The sequence below is a fragment of the Gymnoscopelus braueri genome, assembly GCF_963280865.1.
Source record: "Gymnoscopelus braueri genome assembly, chromosome: 23".
Classification (NCBI taxonomy): Eukaryota; Metazoa; Chordata; class Actinopteri; order Myctophiformes; family Myctophidae; genus Gymnoscopelus; species Gymnoscopelus braueri.
In genome coordinates, this window is record NC_137625.1 from 18,834,524 (window position 1) to 18,848,867 (window position 14,344).

Consider the following 14,344-nt stretch of genomic DNA (forward strand, 5'->3'; position numbering starts at 1 on the left):
GTAGCCCATCAGCTAGAGATTAGCCTCGATCTCCAGGCTTTTATTGCTTAGTTTAGCTAGAGATCTTTAATAAACAACATGTCTCTTTCTGGGACTCCTGTAGGGGACATCATCCTGAGAGGTTACATTTTACCCCCCGAAACGGTCGTTGGGGACGGAGGAGGAGATGATGATGAGGATGGATCAGAGGAGTCAGAGGAGGAGACCCATCTGGAGGTCCTGGACATGAGTGAGATGATGCAGGCTGAGGCTGGTGGACACATGTTTCGGTCGTCGGTGCCTCCGCGTGATGAAGGTATGTAGCCTATGTGAATGTGTGATGTTCAGTGGTGGAAAAAGTACTCACATTTTGTACTTAAGTAAAAGTATCAATACTGCAATGTAGAAATTCTCTGTTACAAGTAAAAGTCCGGTATTCAAAATGTAACTTGAGTAAAAGTACAAAAGTATTCACATTAAAATGTACTTAAGTACTGGAAGTAAAAAAGTACTAATTTTGCAGAATGTCCCATTTCACAAGATTCCAAATGTATAAAAATGCTTTGAAAATAGCAGATCTACAAGCTCACAAGGCGTCCCAAAGCGATGCCTTGTGAGCTTGTATCTGCTATTTTCTAGCCTATGGCTGAAGTTGTTAATGTATCATGTTTTGTAATGATAATCAAAATCTACAAAGTAACTAGTAACTAAAGTTTTCAAATAATTGTAGTGGAGTAAAAGTACAATATTTGCCTCTGAGAAGTAGTGGAGTAGAAGTAAAAGTACTGAAACTTGAAAATGACTCCCTTAAAGTAAAAAAAATACCTCAACATTGTACTTAAGTACAGTAGTTGAGTAAATATACTTAGTTACTTTACACCACTGTACCACGGTACCACCACTGCCGCGCCCGCCTACCTCTCCGCCCTCAACTTCTCCGCGCGTCCCAAATAATCGCCCGCCTCTCATTGAAAGTGAATTAGGCGCGTTGGCCGCTTGCCGCCTGAAAGGAAGGACTTCTCCTTAACGCTATGTTACTTTCCAGCCCTTGCCTGCACACCCGCGGTAGCGCAGTGGCCGCAGCCTCTCGTCTTTAGTAAAAAATGAAAAATACCCTTTCGCTACTCACCAAAACAAAGACGGTCTTAAGATGTTGAAAGTCTACTTTCTTTAGTGGGAACACTCTGAGCCTCCCACCTCACGTCTAAAATACACTTTTTTGGCCAGAAAAATAAAATATTTCATTGGAAGGATTTTTTCCCCCACTGCGTCCCCTACAGATCTGGTTGAAGGGATCTGGACACGAGTGAGTGCGCTCCTGGCATTTCCGAACGCACCAAAGAACAACTCTTTAAACGCTCTGGACCAGAGCTAGTTTGTCCCCTCAATCTTTGTACACCTCAAAAGGACGTGGTTATTTGTAGAACTGAAAAAACAGCCAGCACACAATAAATGTCCTTTTCACATAGTTGTATTGACCTCTCCACGAACAGAGCAACACACGTTTCAACCTAACAGCTGTTAGGTTGAGATAATAGGTATTTACCTTTCCACGCTCAGACTGACCTATAGTCTTCCTATGGAGAGGTAAATAAAACTACCTGAAAAGGACATTGTGTGCTGGCCACTGGCCAGAAGAAGCTACTCACATTCTTTACATTCTAGTAAAAGTATCAATACTATAATGCAGAAATACTCTGTTACTGTCTGGTATTCAGAATTTTAATACTTGCATAAAACTACAAAAGTATTGGCATCAAAATGTACTTAAAGTGCCAAAAGTAAAAAATACTCAATATGCAGAAATCTTCATTTCAGATCTGCTATTTTCAAATGTATAAAATCATTTGAAAATAGCAGATCTACAAGCTCACAATGCGTCTTGAGATGTTGTGAGCTTGTATATCTGCTATTTACAAATATAGCCAAAGTCTATATAGGGCTGAAGTGGTTATGTATCCAATAATTGTAGTGGAGTAAAAGTGCTATTTTTGCCTCTGAGGTGTAATGGAGTAGAAGTAAAAGTATTGAAAATTGGAAATACTCCAGTAAAGTAAAACGATATCAATTTGTTTACTTAAGTACAGCACGTGAGTAGTTACTTTCCACCACTCGTGAAAAGGACATTTATTGTGTGCAGGCTGTTTTCTCGGTTTCATGGTACTATTGAGCTGTGTACGGCCTTGAGACTTTTGTTGCTACTTTGCTGTGCTTTTTCACGTCGTACTTAAATGCAGGTTATGTCTGTAAAATAGACCCCTTGATATGCATTATTGCCATGGGCGCCCATTTGATACGATTTGTATCTCTGGCTCTGGGACCCCTATATCTACACTGTAAACTCCTCAGTTCAATATAGGCCCGTTTGGAACCTCACTCGTGACTCTCCACAAGCTATCATGGAGGAGAGTGAGGTTCCAAACTGAGCTAAGTTCATTACAGACCCACCATAAGGGTCCATTTGGTTCTTAACTGTTTCAACAGATAAGTGAGTTTATTCGAACATGCTCTTACTTAACCCTGGCCTAACCAATCTCACCACAACCCCCCAATCCCCACACAAAGGCCTAAGGAAGTAAGTGAGGTGTGAAGTGCCAATGTGAGGTCAGGTGTGAAGTGCCAAAGTGTTTTTTAAGTCATCAGAGACTTTGTATTCAAATGAAAGAAATGCTTGCCAGGGCTAGTCAGTTTTTTTAAAGGTAGTTTAACATTTTAAACAACTGCTCATCTTGTGTTTCATCCTCCCCTTCCAGTTAATTTCCAGGTCATTGGATCCGGTAGATGTGGCAATAAGAGGCACAAAGTGGTGGGACAATTTGCTCTGCGCAGTCCATGGTGGGAGGTCACCTGCATCGCACGGCGCTGGGATAATAAAAAGCTAAAGGTTCAGCGGCGCTATCCCTCCTACAAACTCCGCTCTGACCTGGACAGGGAAGGCTGGCGCTCCATGGTGTCCCTGTTCCTAACAGCATGCGACGTCAAGCCACCAGAGCTTCTCACACAGTTCTTTGAGTGGCTGAGGCTACAAAATAGACATGTGACCTTTTTCAACCTGATGGAGATCCTTGGTGAATTTGAGCAAGGGGGCAATGGAGGAGCAGCCCAGTGCCTCAGAGCCAGAATCACAGACTCAGGTACGTTGTCCCCTCCCCTCACCCATAGAACAGTGGTTCTCAAACATTTTAATGTTGAGGACACCCAATTTGGTATGTACAGGTGATGTGGCTGTGGACCCCCATTTTAGAAATCTTTTGTGCCAGGGACCCCATAAAAGAAGATTTGTCCATTTGTTTTGTTGTTGAAAATAGCAGACCAATAAGCTCACAACATGAGCTTGTGGATCGGTTATTTAGCCAAAAGTATTTAAACGTTTCCTCATTTTAGAACCCCCTAAAGGTCCCCTTGGGGTCCCCGCACCCACTTTTTTAATTTTACTGCTTTCAATCTGGCATCCTTATTTAAGGATATTGTCTAACAATTTCAATACATTTTAATACATATATTTTTTTAAATAACATTCTTCTAATATTGTTTTTCTCCTACTCATTCTGTTGTATCACAGCTGCAGGGATGCAAGTGCATGCAGCGCCGCTCTATCCTTTAGTGATGACGTACCTGCCAACACTGTTGCCTGGGCATTTTCTTGAACTGCTTAAAAAGGGCAAGGGCAGGGTGAAATCATGCCACCCACAACCAGCTACTCCGTCCACACAAGCTACGCCGGCCAGCCCGGCCGTACAGAACGGGAATGAACAGGAGATGGAAGCAGATTTGCAAAAGGATCTGAGCTTGCTGAACCAACTGGAGCAGATCTTGAGAAGTGAAACTGATGTTTGGAAGCTGGGATTTAACTATGTAAGGCTCCATTGTGCCAATCCCGATTTTAGAGAGTCCTAGACCACGATTGCCCATTTTAACTGATATTATGTCCAAAAATGCTCTAATCAATTTGGAAAATGGAGATTTGAGTAAAGCTTCTATTTGAGAACATTTAACTAGCCGATGTACAAGCTCACAACATGGCACACCGCGACGCGTTGTGAGCTTGTACATTTGTTTGAAAACTTTTGAACATTTTCACCAAGAATGACATGCCCCAATTATAAAGACCGGAAGGTTGAAAGAGGTAAAAAAGCTGACACATCTGCTGTAACGATGTTGTCAAAAAAGTAAAATAATGACCGATATATCGGCCGGGCTCAAGTTAGTGTCAACAGTCAAAAATCGTGCATCAAAGCCATACAAATAGAGCACAGTGTGAATTCTGGTGTCACATACTGTATTAGCCGTGCCCTGTCCTATGGCATTCCATACATGTGCATGGAAGGGCAGCGCCATGCCAATCAGACCTAAAAACTGCTTTAAGATGCAATTCAAATCTATTAAGTTGATGAAAGTTTTCTGTGTGGAGTTTGCATGTTCTCCCCGTGTCTCCTAGGGTAGGTACCCTCACAAAAACCTGCAGTAATCCTGGTCACTATACTGCCTCCCCCTGGCCAGCCAGGGCGCCTGATGGAGGGGAAGGGAACTGGTTGGAATAACGTGTTCCTTCCACGCGCTACGTCTAACCAGGGAAACTCTCCCCTGTCAGGTGACAAGAAGGTCAGTTGGCTCTCATGCATTGAAGGAGGCATGAGCTCGGCCCTGGCCTCCCTAGGTTGGCAGAGGGAAGGTAGTGCCCAGGATTACATAGACAATTGGCACTGGGTGTAAAAAAATAGGGTTACAAAATCGTGGGATAAAAATTTAAGTTAAAAAAAAAAAAAAAGTTGATGAAAGTGGAAATGCGTTTGTAATCCTAATTCCTATATCAGGCTTAATTCTGTTTCTGCTTCTCGTCTCTTGAGGTGATGAATAAGGAACTGAAGGTCATGCGCTGTGAGGCCAAGCTCCAGGCCTTCATTGACTGCGACCTATTCGACCGTATCCCCCTTTTACAACGCAACGCTCTGCAGGCCTATGACAAGCTGAAGGAGCATTGCCGTAGCACAGGCAGTACATACATGGAGCAGAAGAACCTGTGTTACAAGCTCAGAGGTGACACAGGAATGGCAGACGATGCGACATGGGAGGCCGTTGAGTTCCTCGAGGAAATTGGTGTGGTCGTACGTGACAAGCAGAAGGTGGCGCTGCAGAACTTCCACTACTACGAGACGGGCATCGCCAGGTGCCTGCGCGACCTGGTGGAGGGCGAGCCGTGGATAATCCCCCTGAACGCAAGAGAGGTGCTGTATGCGGCAGCCGTAGAGCGCCGCAGGTCGAAAATGCAGGCCGTGAACGCGGAGCATGCTGTGGACCGTCACGGTGAAAATGCAGATCTATCGGTCCTGCTGCCTCATGACGGAAACAATTTTTTGGTCAAATCGGAGCCCAGCGGTGATGGCGAGGACCCAGAGAGCCTCCCCCCTATAGAGCTGGATGAAGACCAGGTGCGAGCGGCAGAGATGATCTGCGCCAACTCGGTGACCGTGATCAGCGGAAAGGGCGGGTGTGGGAAGACCACGGTGATCTGCCTGGTGTTCAAAGCCTTGTTGCAGCAGAGCCAGGAGATCAAGAAGGCCTGCGCCGACTTTGAGAACGACACCGGCGGATCCCAGGGGTGGGATGAGGCTCCCGTCTCCCCGCCGGGCTCCCTCTCCCGTTTAGAAGGGGCGGTTCAGGAGGAGGAGGAGGGGAAGAAAGCCATCCACAACGAAGATGAGATTCTGTTGACTGCCCCGACGGGTAGAGCTGCCTCTCTGCTGACCAAGAAGACCTGCTTCACTGCATACACTCTGCATCATGTATGGGGCTGGTGGGCATTTTAAACCTAACTTATTATAGGATTATGAAAGTTAACCAATTAAACGTACTTTATACTTATTCCTAAGAGTTCTACTAGGCCCCCTGATATTTTCAGTGAACTCTAAATGATATATTCGTCACAAATAGCTGATATACAAGTTCATGTGAGGTTGTAGAAGTGCTTTTTCATGTGGTTAATGAAGATCTTTTGACAAACTCACATGGACCCTTAGCTGACCTACGATCCTTGGATTTTCTTTTGCCAAATTTAGCCGATCACAATGCGACGTGTTCCCCCACGATATGGATGCTGGGGTTCAAGTGGTTAAAGGCATAGAACTGCTAATCTCCTGTTATTGTTTGGCTGGCACTTTTTTTTAATTAAATTGTAATCTTGTTACACCCTCTTAATATTCACATAAAATTAGTAGTTGGAAACACATTGATTTGCATTTTCACGATATTTGGATGGAAAATGGAAACCTTTTTATCTATTTATTTTTGCATGCTACTGTTATGAGCTACATCGTTTTTTTTGGTGGGAAATCCCTGTGGTCTCTTTGTGATGGAAACTGAATGTGTTCATTATCACACACTTCAAGGTGCTGTGGAGTTTCATGAAGACGGAGAAAGACGAAGTCGGTTGTCCCAAGAACTGGAAGTTTAAGTCGGTGCGTGTTCTGGTGGTGGATGAGGGCAGTCTGGTGTGCGTTCAGCATCTGGACTCCGTTCTTCCCATGCTCATCAAGTACGCCCAGCTCAAGAAGTTCATCTTTCTGGGTGAGGCTCACACATCTCTTCTACACTGCCCCAATTTGTGCATGTGATCATAGGCAAACATTTTCAAGAAATAAATGAAGTTTTATGTTCTAACCAGTAGTCTAGGACCTGGCTAAGATATAGGCACTTAATTTAGGAGAGAATATCTCAACTGTTCTTGGCTAATATGACCCCAGGGAACAATTTAGAAACTTTGACTAATTCTCTATCCGGGACGAAATACCCGAAAATGACCACGCCCTTTTTAAAATGACCATAACCGGTGCACTATTTCCAACATGGTAAACCGTTGGAGCTACAGATTTACTGAGTTGCTCAAAATGTTCAGAATACTTATGTTTAGGGAAACATAGTAATGTGTAACATTTCTAATTTGATATTTTATGACAGAACAGCCAGGGCTTACAGTCTGGATTACAGTCCAGGGGCATAGGGATTTCTTTGTGCTAACCCTAAAAGCACTACATTTGTCCCAGATGTAACCCAGGGCATGCTCTAATGATTTAGCAAGGGTGCCCGAGCCAGCGACCTTCAGGGCCATCATAGTGGCCAAATCCAATATGGCCGCCACCTGCCAAAGTGGCTATAACGTTTGAACCACATGAGCTACGAATGCAAACTTGGTGTCTAAATCATGTTTTTTGACAATTAGAAACATGTTTGAATGCTTATCTTTATGATTTAATCTATCTAGAGGACACTAATTTGATTATCACAAATATGGCCACTATGTTATGAAACAACCAATGTATCTTACAATGTAATTTTATTGAAACAATAGAATGATTTAAGAGTAGAACTCATTCCTAATGATACAGCTACAGCTAGTACAGTATGTGCAACAATGCTCAGCATAAAATGTAATACTATATAGTATTACTATATACTGACCATCTTAATCCGGCCCGCCAAGTCCTCAAAGAAAAACTAAATGCCCCCCCCCGCCCCCCATCCCCCCATCCATCAGCATTCCTCCATCCATCCGTATGTACTCAAATGTTTTATGTTTATAATGTAACAGTGAAACAGTCAACCTTGAGTCCATATTTATAACATAATGCAATGTGTTTGATCAGTGACCTATGGAGTGGTGCATATCAGACAAGATAAGATACTGTCTAAATTTATAGGCTCATTTAAAAGTTGATACGGCATTGACGTGGATTGTTTTATGCAAGTAATCTTTTTATTGTAAGGCCAGAGTACACCAGAGTGATACAGTACAGCTGTAAAAAAATACGTTATTGTTGTGAAGACAAGTACCTTGGCTTATTGTAGTAAGGTAGGCTACTGTCTACTGGCTACTGTCTACTGTGTGTGTGTGTGTGTGTGGTGCAGTACTGTATGTATCAGTTATTGCAGAGCAGTTCTGTTGTTGTAGTAACACCAAGACAAATTCCTACAACCATTTGTTGTTTAGCAATTAACTTTTCTGATTCTAATTTAAACATAGTGTTCAAATTCCATACACCTTTGACTATTATGATAGTGTTCAATGCATGCTGAGCATTGATGTGCATAGTGTACTGGCTGTTGCTGTATACTTTGGGTTCTATAGTCAAATTATTGTTTCAATAAAATTACATTGTTTTCTCCAGTTTGATCTTAATTTGATCTCATTCCTACAACTACTGTATACACTCAATCTGGATGAAACTTTGTTACATAACATGTTTGGTATAGTGGCCATATTTGTAATAAGCAAGTCAGAGTGATCTAGATGGATTCAATCATAAATATGAGCATTCCAATGTGTTTCTAATGCTCAAAAAGCATAAAGTTTGCCAAAAATGACAAAGATTAATGTAAATAAAACAAATTTTCAAAACGAAAATTTCTTTGAAATATGTAAAATAGAGGTACAGCCACACCCAGTCATAAAGGTAAGCATTCCAATTGTTTGTTAAACATGATTTAGACACCAAGTTTGCATTTACAGCTCATCTGGTTCAAAAGTTATAGACAAAACCGTTTTTTAGCTGTTCTAGAAATATTACACTTTTCACGTTTCCCTAAACATAAGTATTCTGGACATTTTGAGCACCTCAGTAAATCTGTAGCTCCAACGGTTTAGCAGATAGAGCCATGTTGGAAGTAGTGCACCAGTTATGGTCATTATAAAAAGGGCGTGGTCATTTTCTGGCATTTCGTCCCGGATAGAGAATTAGTCAAAGTTCCTAAGTTGTTCCCTGGGGTCATATTAGCCAAGAACAGTTGAGATATTCTCTCCTAAATGAAGTGCATACATATCTTAGCCAGGTCCTCTACTACAGGTGGACTTAGACTTAAACAGTGCTGCTCTTCTCTGGTCTTTTTTTCTCTTGATTTCTCTTTGTCTTGTCTTAATTTGCCACCTGTTTTCATACTGGGCTTGGGTTAGGTTCAGTTTAGTGCTTTGACGGGTGTTTGATGCAAAGTTGTGTAAATATGTATTTTTTGTTTATTATTATATACATTCAACGGGCCACATTGACAACATGCAAAACCGCTTGCAGGTGATGTCAGACAGCTGCCCAGCATCCAGCCTGGCAACACCCTGTGTGACCTCTTCCAGAGTCTGGAAGTGCCCCACTGCGCCATCGAGATGAGGACCAACCACCGTGCCGAGTCGGAGCTCATTGTTAGAAACGCCGTACTGTAAATATACTTCATCCATTTGACTTTTTTCCCCTTTTTCTCACAAGGCCTATGTATCTGGTGCCTCATCTATCAACATTTTCGTAAAACTATGTCTACATTTATGGAGTTGTGTTAAGTAGTGGAGTGTCAAGGGGTAGCCTTGCAAGAAATAACAAAATGATGTGTCTCAAAATCCATGTACACTGGAACAGGTTAAAAGAAAATGGTTTCATTACTTATGTTTTGGAGACGTGTTGACGGCTTAAGCTTTTCTTAGAAGATCCAATGTACTTAATTTATAATCACAAATGACACATCAATTTCCATGATAGGAGAACTGCATAGAAGTGATATATAATATATGCATACAAAAATGTCTCAAATTAGAGAGAAGAAGGAATCTTTCGGCTATGTATACTACAGATTGAATGCACAGTGTTTTGAATGCACAGTTGTTATGTAAACTGCTACAATTTAAAGTAATAGGCGTCTACGTCTCCCCATTCGGTTTGTGAAGACATTTTTGTGAGTAAGACAAGATGAATTATTTGGCAGCAGATCTTTTTAAAGAAAATTTAAAAACGGAAAAATGCTGCTTGAATACGTTTTTCAACGCCGCACATAAGTATTACTTTTGTTGGTTTTTAACTTGGTACTATTATAGTGTTTTACAGCACATTTTACCTATGACTCCTTGATATGTACTGTATGTCATGATTAAGAGTGACATTATTTATTAGGAGAAAAATCTAAATCTAAACAAATAATTAAAAAATCTCTCTATATATATATTAGTGTTTTTGTATGTTTTGAAACATGTTTGAAATAGACAATATGTTGCCACAAGAAGGCTGCTTTGATCAGCATCACTAATGACCATCCCCATGAATTCCAGAATCGCAGACATGGGGATGAAAAAAACTTACCGTCAGCTGGAGTTTGACGCTATAGTGGATCTGAAGAGGCCTAGCAAGATGGCATCTGCTGAAAAAAAGTTTATCCATATATGTCTACCGACAACTCGCGAGGCGTCAGCCGACGGTGAGTAGTCACGGTATTATTTATATCAGAATAAAATTTATCAAAAATAAAATGGTGGCATAGATGGTTAACATAGATGCTGACACTAAATAAGCAAGTTTATGATAGACATATTACTGTAGCGTACACTAAAAGTACATGATGTTTGTTTTTTAGACTTACAGAGCGCTGTCAAATTACTGATAGACTCTGCTCCTGGGTTGAAGGATCACAACACCTCACAGTTCATTGCTTTTAGAAGGTAAAAAAATCAACAAAGAATTTTAATAATGACATATCATATCATATCATATCATATCATATCATATCATATCATATCATATCATATCATATAATTTCATATCATATCATATCATATCATATCATATCATATCATATCATATCATATCATATCATATCATATCATATCATATTATTTTATTTTCACAGGAAAGATGTTGAACTGATCAATGAACTTTGCTGTAAGCATTACAACAATCACACAACCAAGTAAGTGACTAGATATTCTCATACCTTCTTCTTTTACCTTTTAATTAACAGGCTGTATGCGCAACCAGCTAATACAACAGCTTGATTTTTGACGATGTTGCTGCCACTACTGTACCTCTGTCTGACCAAAAGGCTGTTGCTATATTTTTATACTGTAATATCATCTATTGCATGTGTTATTGCTCTAATTCGGAATACAATATAAATCTCTAGTAATAGACTATTACGGTTAGAGGTACCAAGTTATACAAATCAATTAAAGCACTTAAAATTGATCTTTTCGGCAACATTATGATCTTATTTAATTTTTTATAATGTAAGCTTTTGTTAAAATATAAATAAAGTGTTGCAAAATAACTTTAAAAATATATATTGTATTTTTACTTTTACTGTTTGACAGTATCATATTATGTTTTATTCATCATAGTAAACCTTTATTTTGAAAAACATATTTATAGATAATCTTCCATTTCCTGTGATCACTTCTTCTTGCTTGCAGAGATCACAACAGAAAGCTGTGGTTTCAACCTGGAGACAAGGTCTGCTGCACCAAGAACGGAGACATCAATCCCCATGGAGATCCTAAAAACCAAGACAAATTGCGCCTCTGTAATGGAGAGATATTCTTCATCAAGGAGGTCTGAATTGTGTATTTATTTAGAATTTAAACTGTAATCTTAATATATGAAATAGGCTGATTGTTTGTTGACAGTGTCTGGTCATTTAGGCCAAGGATGCAACAAAACTAATACGTTACTAATACGTTTCAACCATACCTTTGTTTCTTTGGAAGGATGTGACAAAAGATGATGAAGACTCTCCCAGGAAGAGGCGCTGCAGGTATCTCACCCTGGACGATGGTGATGGGCGGGTGATTACAGCGGACTTCAGGGAACTGCAGAAACAGTGCAGACTGCAGCATGCCTGGGCCAGAACCATCCACACTTTCCAGGTACCCTCACCATTCATATTGTACACATAGCTCAATTCACTTTTTAATTAGTGACTATCAAAACTTTTGTCTCTGCCAGGCCGGACGCTGTTTTTCTCCTCGCCCCTGTCCGTCTGTCCATCCGTCTGTGTGTGTGTCTGAGCGGCTAGACTAGATTTTCCGCCATTTTACATTTTCTTCAAAACACATATTTTCTGATTTTCTGATTCCACTCCAATTGGCTATGACTGCCTTCCAAATTTTACGGGCCCTGGGTTGGCAACCCGGCCTGGTAGAGCACATTTTTGATTCCATATAGATGAAAGGACTCCCACACACTGCAATATTTATTGGTAACAGAAACAACCTGTTAGCAATAAATATTTTTTAGTAGTGGGCAGTGTGCGGGAATCCTTTCTTCCATATTAGTTGGCCTGTGATCTTCTCCGACACACCTGTCGATCTGTAGGCGTGCAAAATGTCTGCTCTTTTCTCTGATTACAAAGATATTGATTTTGAAATAGGGCATCGGAATGAAAGGTTCATATACGGGCCTGCATAATTTCATAATCAGTCCACTGTGGCATTTCTTGCAGTTTTGTGAACTCACACATTACTCATTTCACTGATGATATCGTACCGATCCTCTTAGGGTTCAGAGAATGAGACCATAGTATACGTGCTGGGAAACAGCAAATTCGAGACCTGGAAGCACATGTACACGGCTGTGACCAGGGGACAGAAGCGTGTGTACGTGGTAGCCAAGCAAGGGGCCATCGTGTCGACCATCGTGAGACGTGAGACCCCACGCAGAACACAACTGAGGCATCTGGTGGAGACGGTCCTGTCACAGTCCAGAGCCGACGGGGCAGACATCCCCAGTCCGCCCGCCACACCCCGCAGGCCGGCGCCGGGTCTCATCCACATCCCGTCCACCCCTCTGTCCTCGCGGACCCCTGTCAGGTAGGCCTGTCTGTCACAATTATCACATAATCGCTGATCGAAGTTAAGCTTTTTTTTGCAAAGCCTAAAAGCCTAACAGAAATGTAGTTTTAAATTTTAATGGAATGTATTTACATGAATAGCACAGAGAAGCAGTCTGGGCCACAGAAGGCCTTGTCCCTGGATGCCAGTGGTGTGGTGGATGACGAGCAGCTGGGTCGGGTCAGAAGTGCCGTCTCTCAACATTCGCCCAGCAACAAGAGGCTGCATTCAGATGAGACGATGGGAAGTCCATCCAAGCAGATAAAGGTACGGGGCAAACGGGCAGTGTTTGTTGTGTACAGGGCAGTGTTTCTCAAACCTTTTAATTTCAAGGACCATGCACAATAACTCTCAGGGTCTACTTGGAACCCCCTCAAGAAACCCAGAGGGTCCCCTGGACCCCAATTTGAGAACCACCGGTATAGGATGACTTGTTATTATACAGGTCGTGAAAGGGGTACAAGTGATATTAATTGTTAAAATAAGTGCTAATAAATATTCATTCACCAATCATTGCTATTGAGTGTTTGTTCAGAAACAGGCGTCTCCCCATCTCTCCGGCACTTTAGTAAAAAATAAAATACATTTTCAGGTCGAAATAGCGATTTTATCCTATCAGGAGAGAGAACTCATTGTGACTGGAACACCATAAATGTAATCTGACACATTATCTTTGTGAGGTTCTCTTTCCTTATTGGATAAAATTGGTATGCCAACCTGAAAATGTATAGTGCCTGAAGAGACATGGGGATGGGGAGACCCCAAACACTATAGCAATGATTACTATCAAAATATAGAGCTTTATCTTTTGAACAAAAACACATCACTTACAACGCCTTTAACTAGTACTGTACTAACTAATACAAATGTTTTGCTTTCGTGAAACTAATGATAATCTTCTCTTTTTATCGGTTTCAGACGGAGCTTCAGACGGGGAACCCTTCACCGCTTGGTTGCAGCACACTGCAACAGCTCTCCCTACACACTCCCACAAGCAGCAAAAGGCTGTTCCAAAGAAGATCCTTTGTGTGTAAAACCCTACTCACTTTCAAAACTGCCCTAAAGATACACCTTCAGGAGGCTGCAATTCGAAAATGGCCCCTGTCTAAGTCTTAACCTACCCCAAACACCCTCCCTGTTTTTTTCTTCTCTTGTACATATTTTTCACTGTTCTAACGGGTAGTAGCTGCTTGTTCTGCAATTTCTTTGTCGATTGGGTCTCAATGATTGGCTACCTCCCAGAACTCTCTCGGATGTTGGAATCATGGTGAAACATCATGAGGGAATCCTGAAATTAGTCACCAGTTGCCTAGTTAGACATCCTTAAGGACAAGGAGTCTGATTCAGGAAGTGCCGTCCTTAAATTTGACCTGCTCTCTTTTTTATTATTATTATTAATTTATATTTATTTTACATGGATATTACAATCACATTGGACGAACCAGATACATTAGTGTATATAGAATGAGTGCTAATTTTCAACACCTGTCCACAGGGTGGCTTTTCTCTGACTAAAAGTTGTCAAATGTGTACCATTCATTGTTGTGGAGTGTATGCAAGCACCAGGCAGTTCCAGTCTCAGCTTAATATGAACAAATTTTGTTTTTAAATCAAATGTTTTTAAATTCACCCAAAATACAAACAAAACGTATTTCTTGTTTTTTCCCCCGCTGTGGTTTGGACCTTTCTGCTGTCTACAATGGAGCTCAGTGGAGCTTTCTTTGATGTGATTGAAGT

General features: G+C 41.3%; 1 protein-coding gene across 1 annotated transcript; it reads left to right on the forward strand.

Moving 5' to 3' along the window:
• On the forward strand, positions 1-14,213 carry LOC308079760 (DNA helicase B-like). Its single transcript, XM_080421352.1, has 14 exons — positions 1-295; positions 2,733-3,113; positions 3,542-3,834; positions 4,827-5,762; positions 6,366-6,543; positions 9,039-9,180; positions 10,058-10,203; positions 10,360-10,444; positions 10,633-10,692; positions 11,192-11,330; positions 11,486-11,644; positions 12,276-12,586; positions 12,709-12,874; positions 13,526-14,213. The coding sequence occupies exons 1-14, from the start codon at positions 79-81 to the stop codon at positions 13,721-13,723; spliced, it is 3,411 nt and encodes a 1,136-aa protein (XP_080277478.1). The 5' UTR covers positions 1-78; the 3' UTR covers positions 13,724-14,213.
• The last annotated feature ends 131 nt before the right edge of the window (positions 14,214-14,344 follow it).

Coding starts and splice junctions, on each gene's coding strand:
- LOC308079760 (XM_080421352.1), top strand. CDS start 79: ATGTCTCTTTCTGGGACTCCTGTAGGGGACATCATCCTGAGAGGTTAC. Junction 10,204..10,359: donor TCGCGAGGCGTCAGCCGACG/GTGAGTAGTCAC, acceptor TTTGTTTTTTAG/ACTTACAGAGCGCTGTCAAA. Junction 11,645..12,275: donor GAACCATCCACACTTTCCAG/GTACCCTCACCA, acceptor CGATCCTCTTAG/GGTTCAGAGAATGAGACCAT.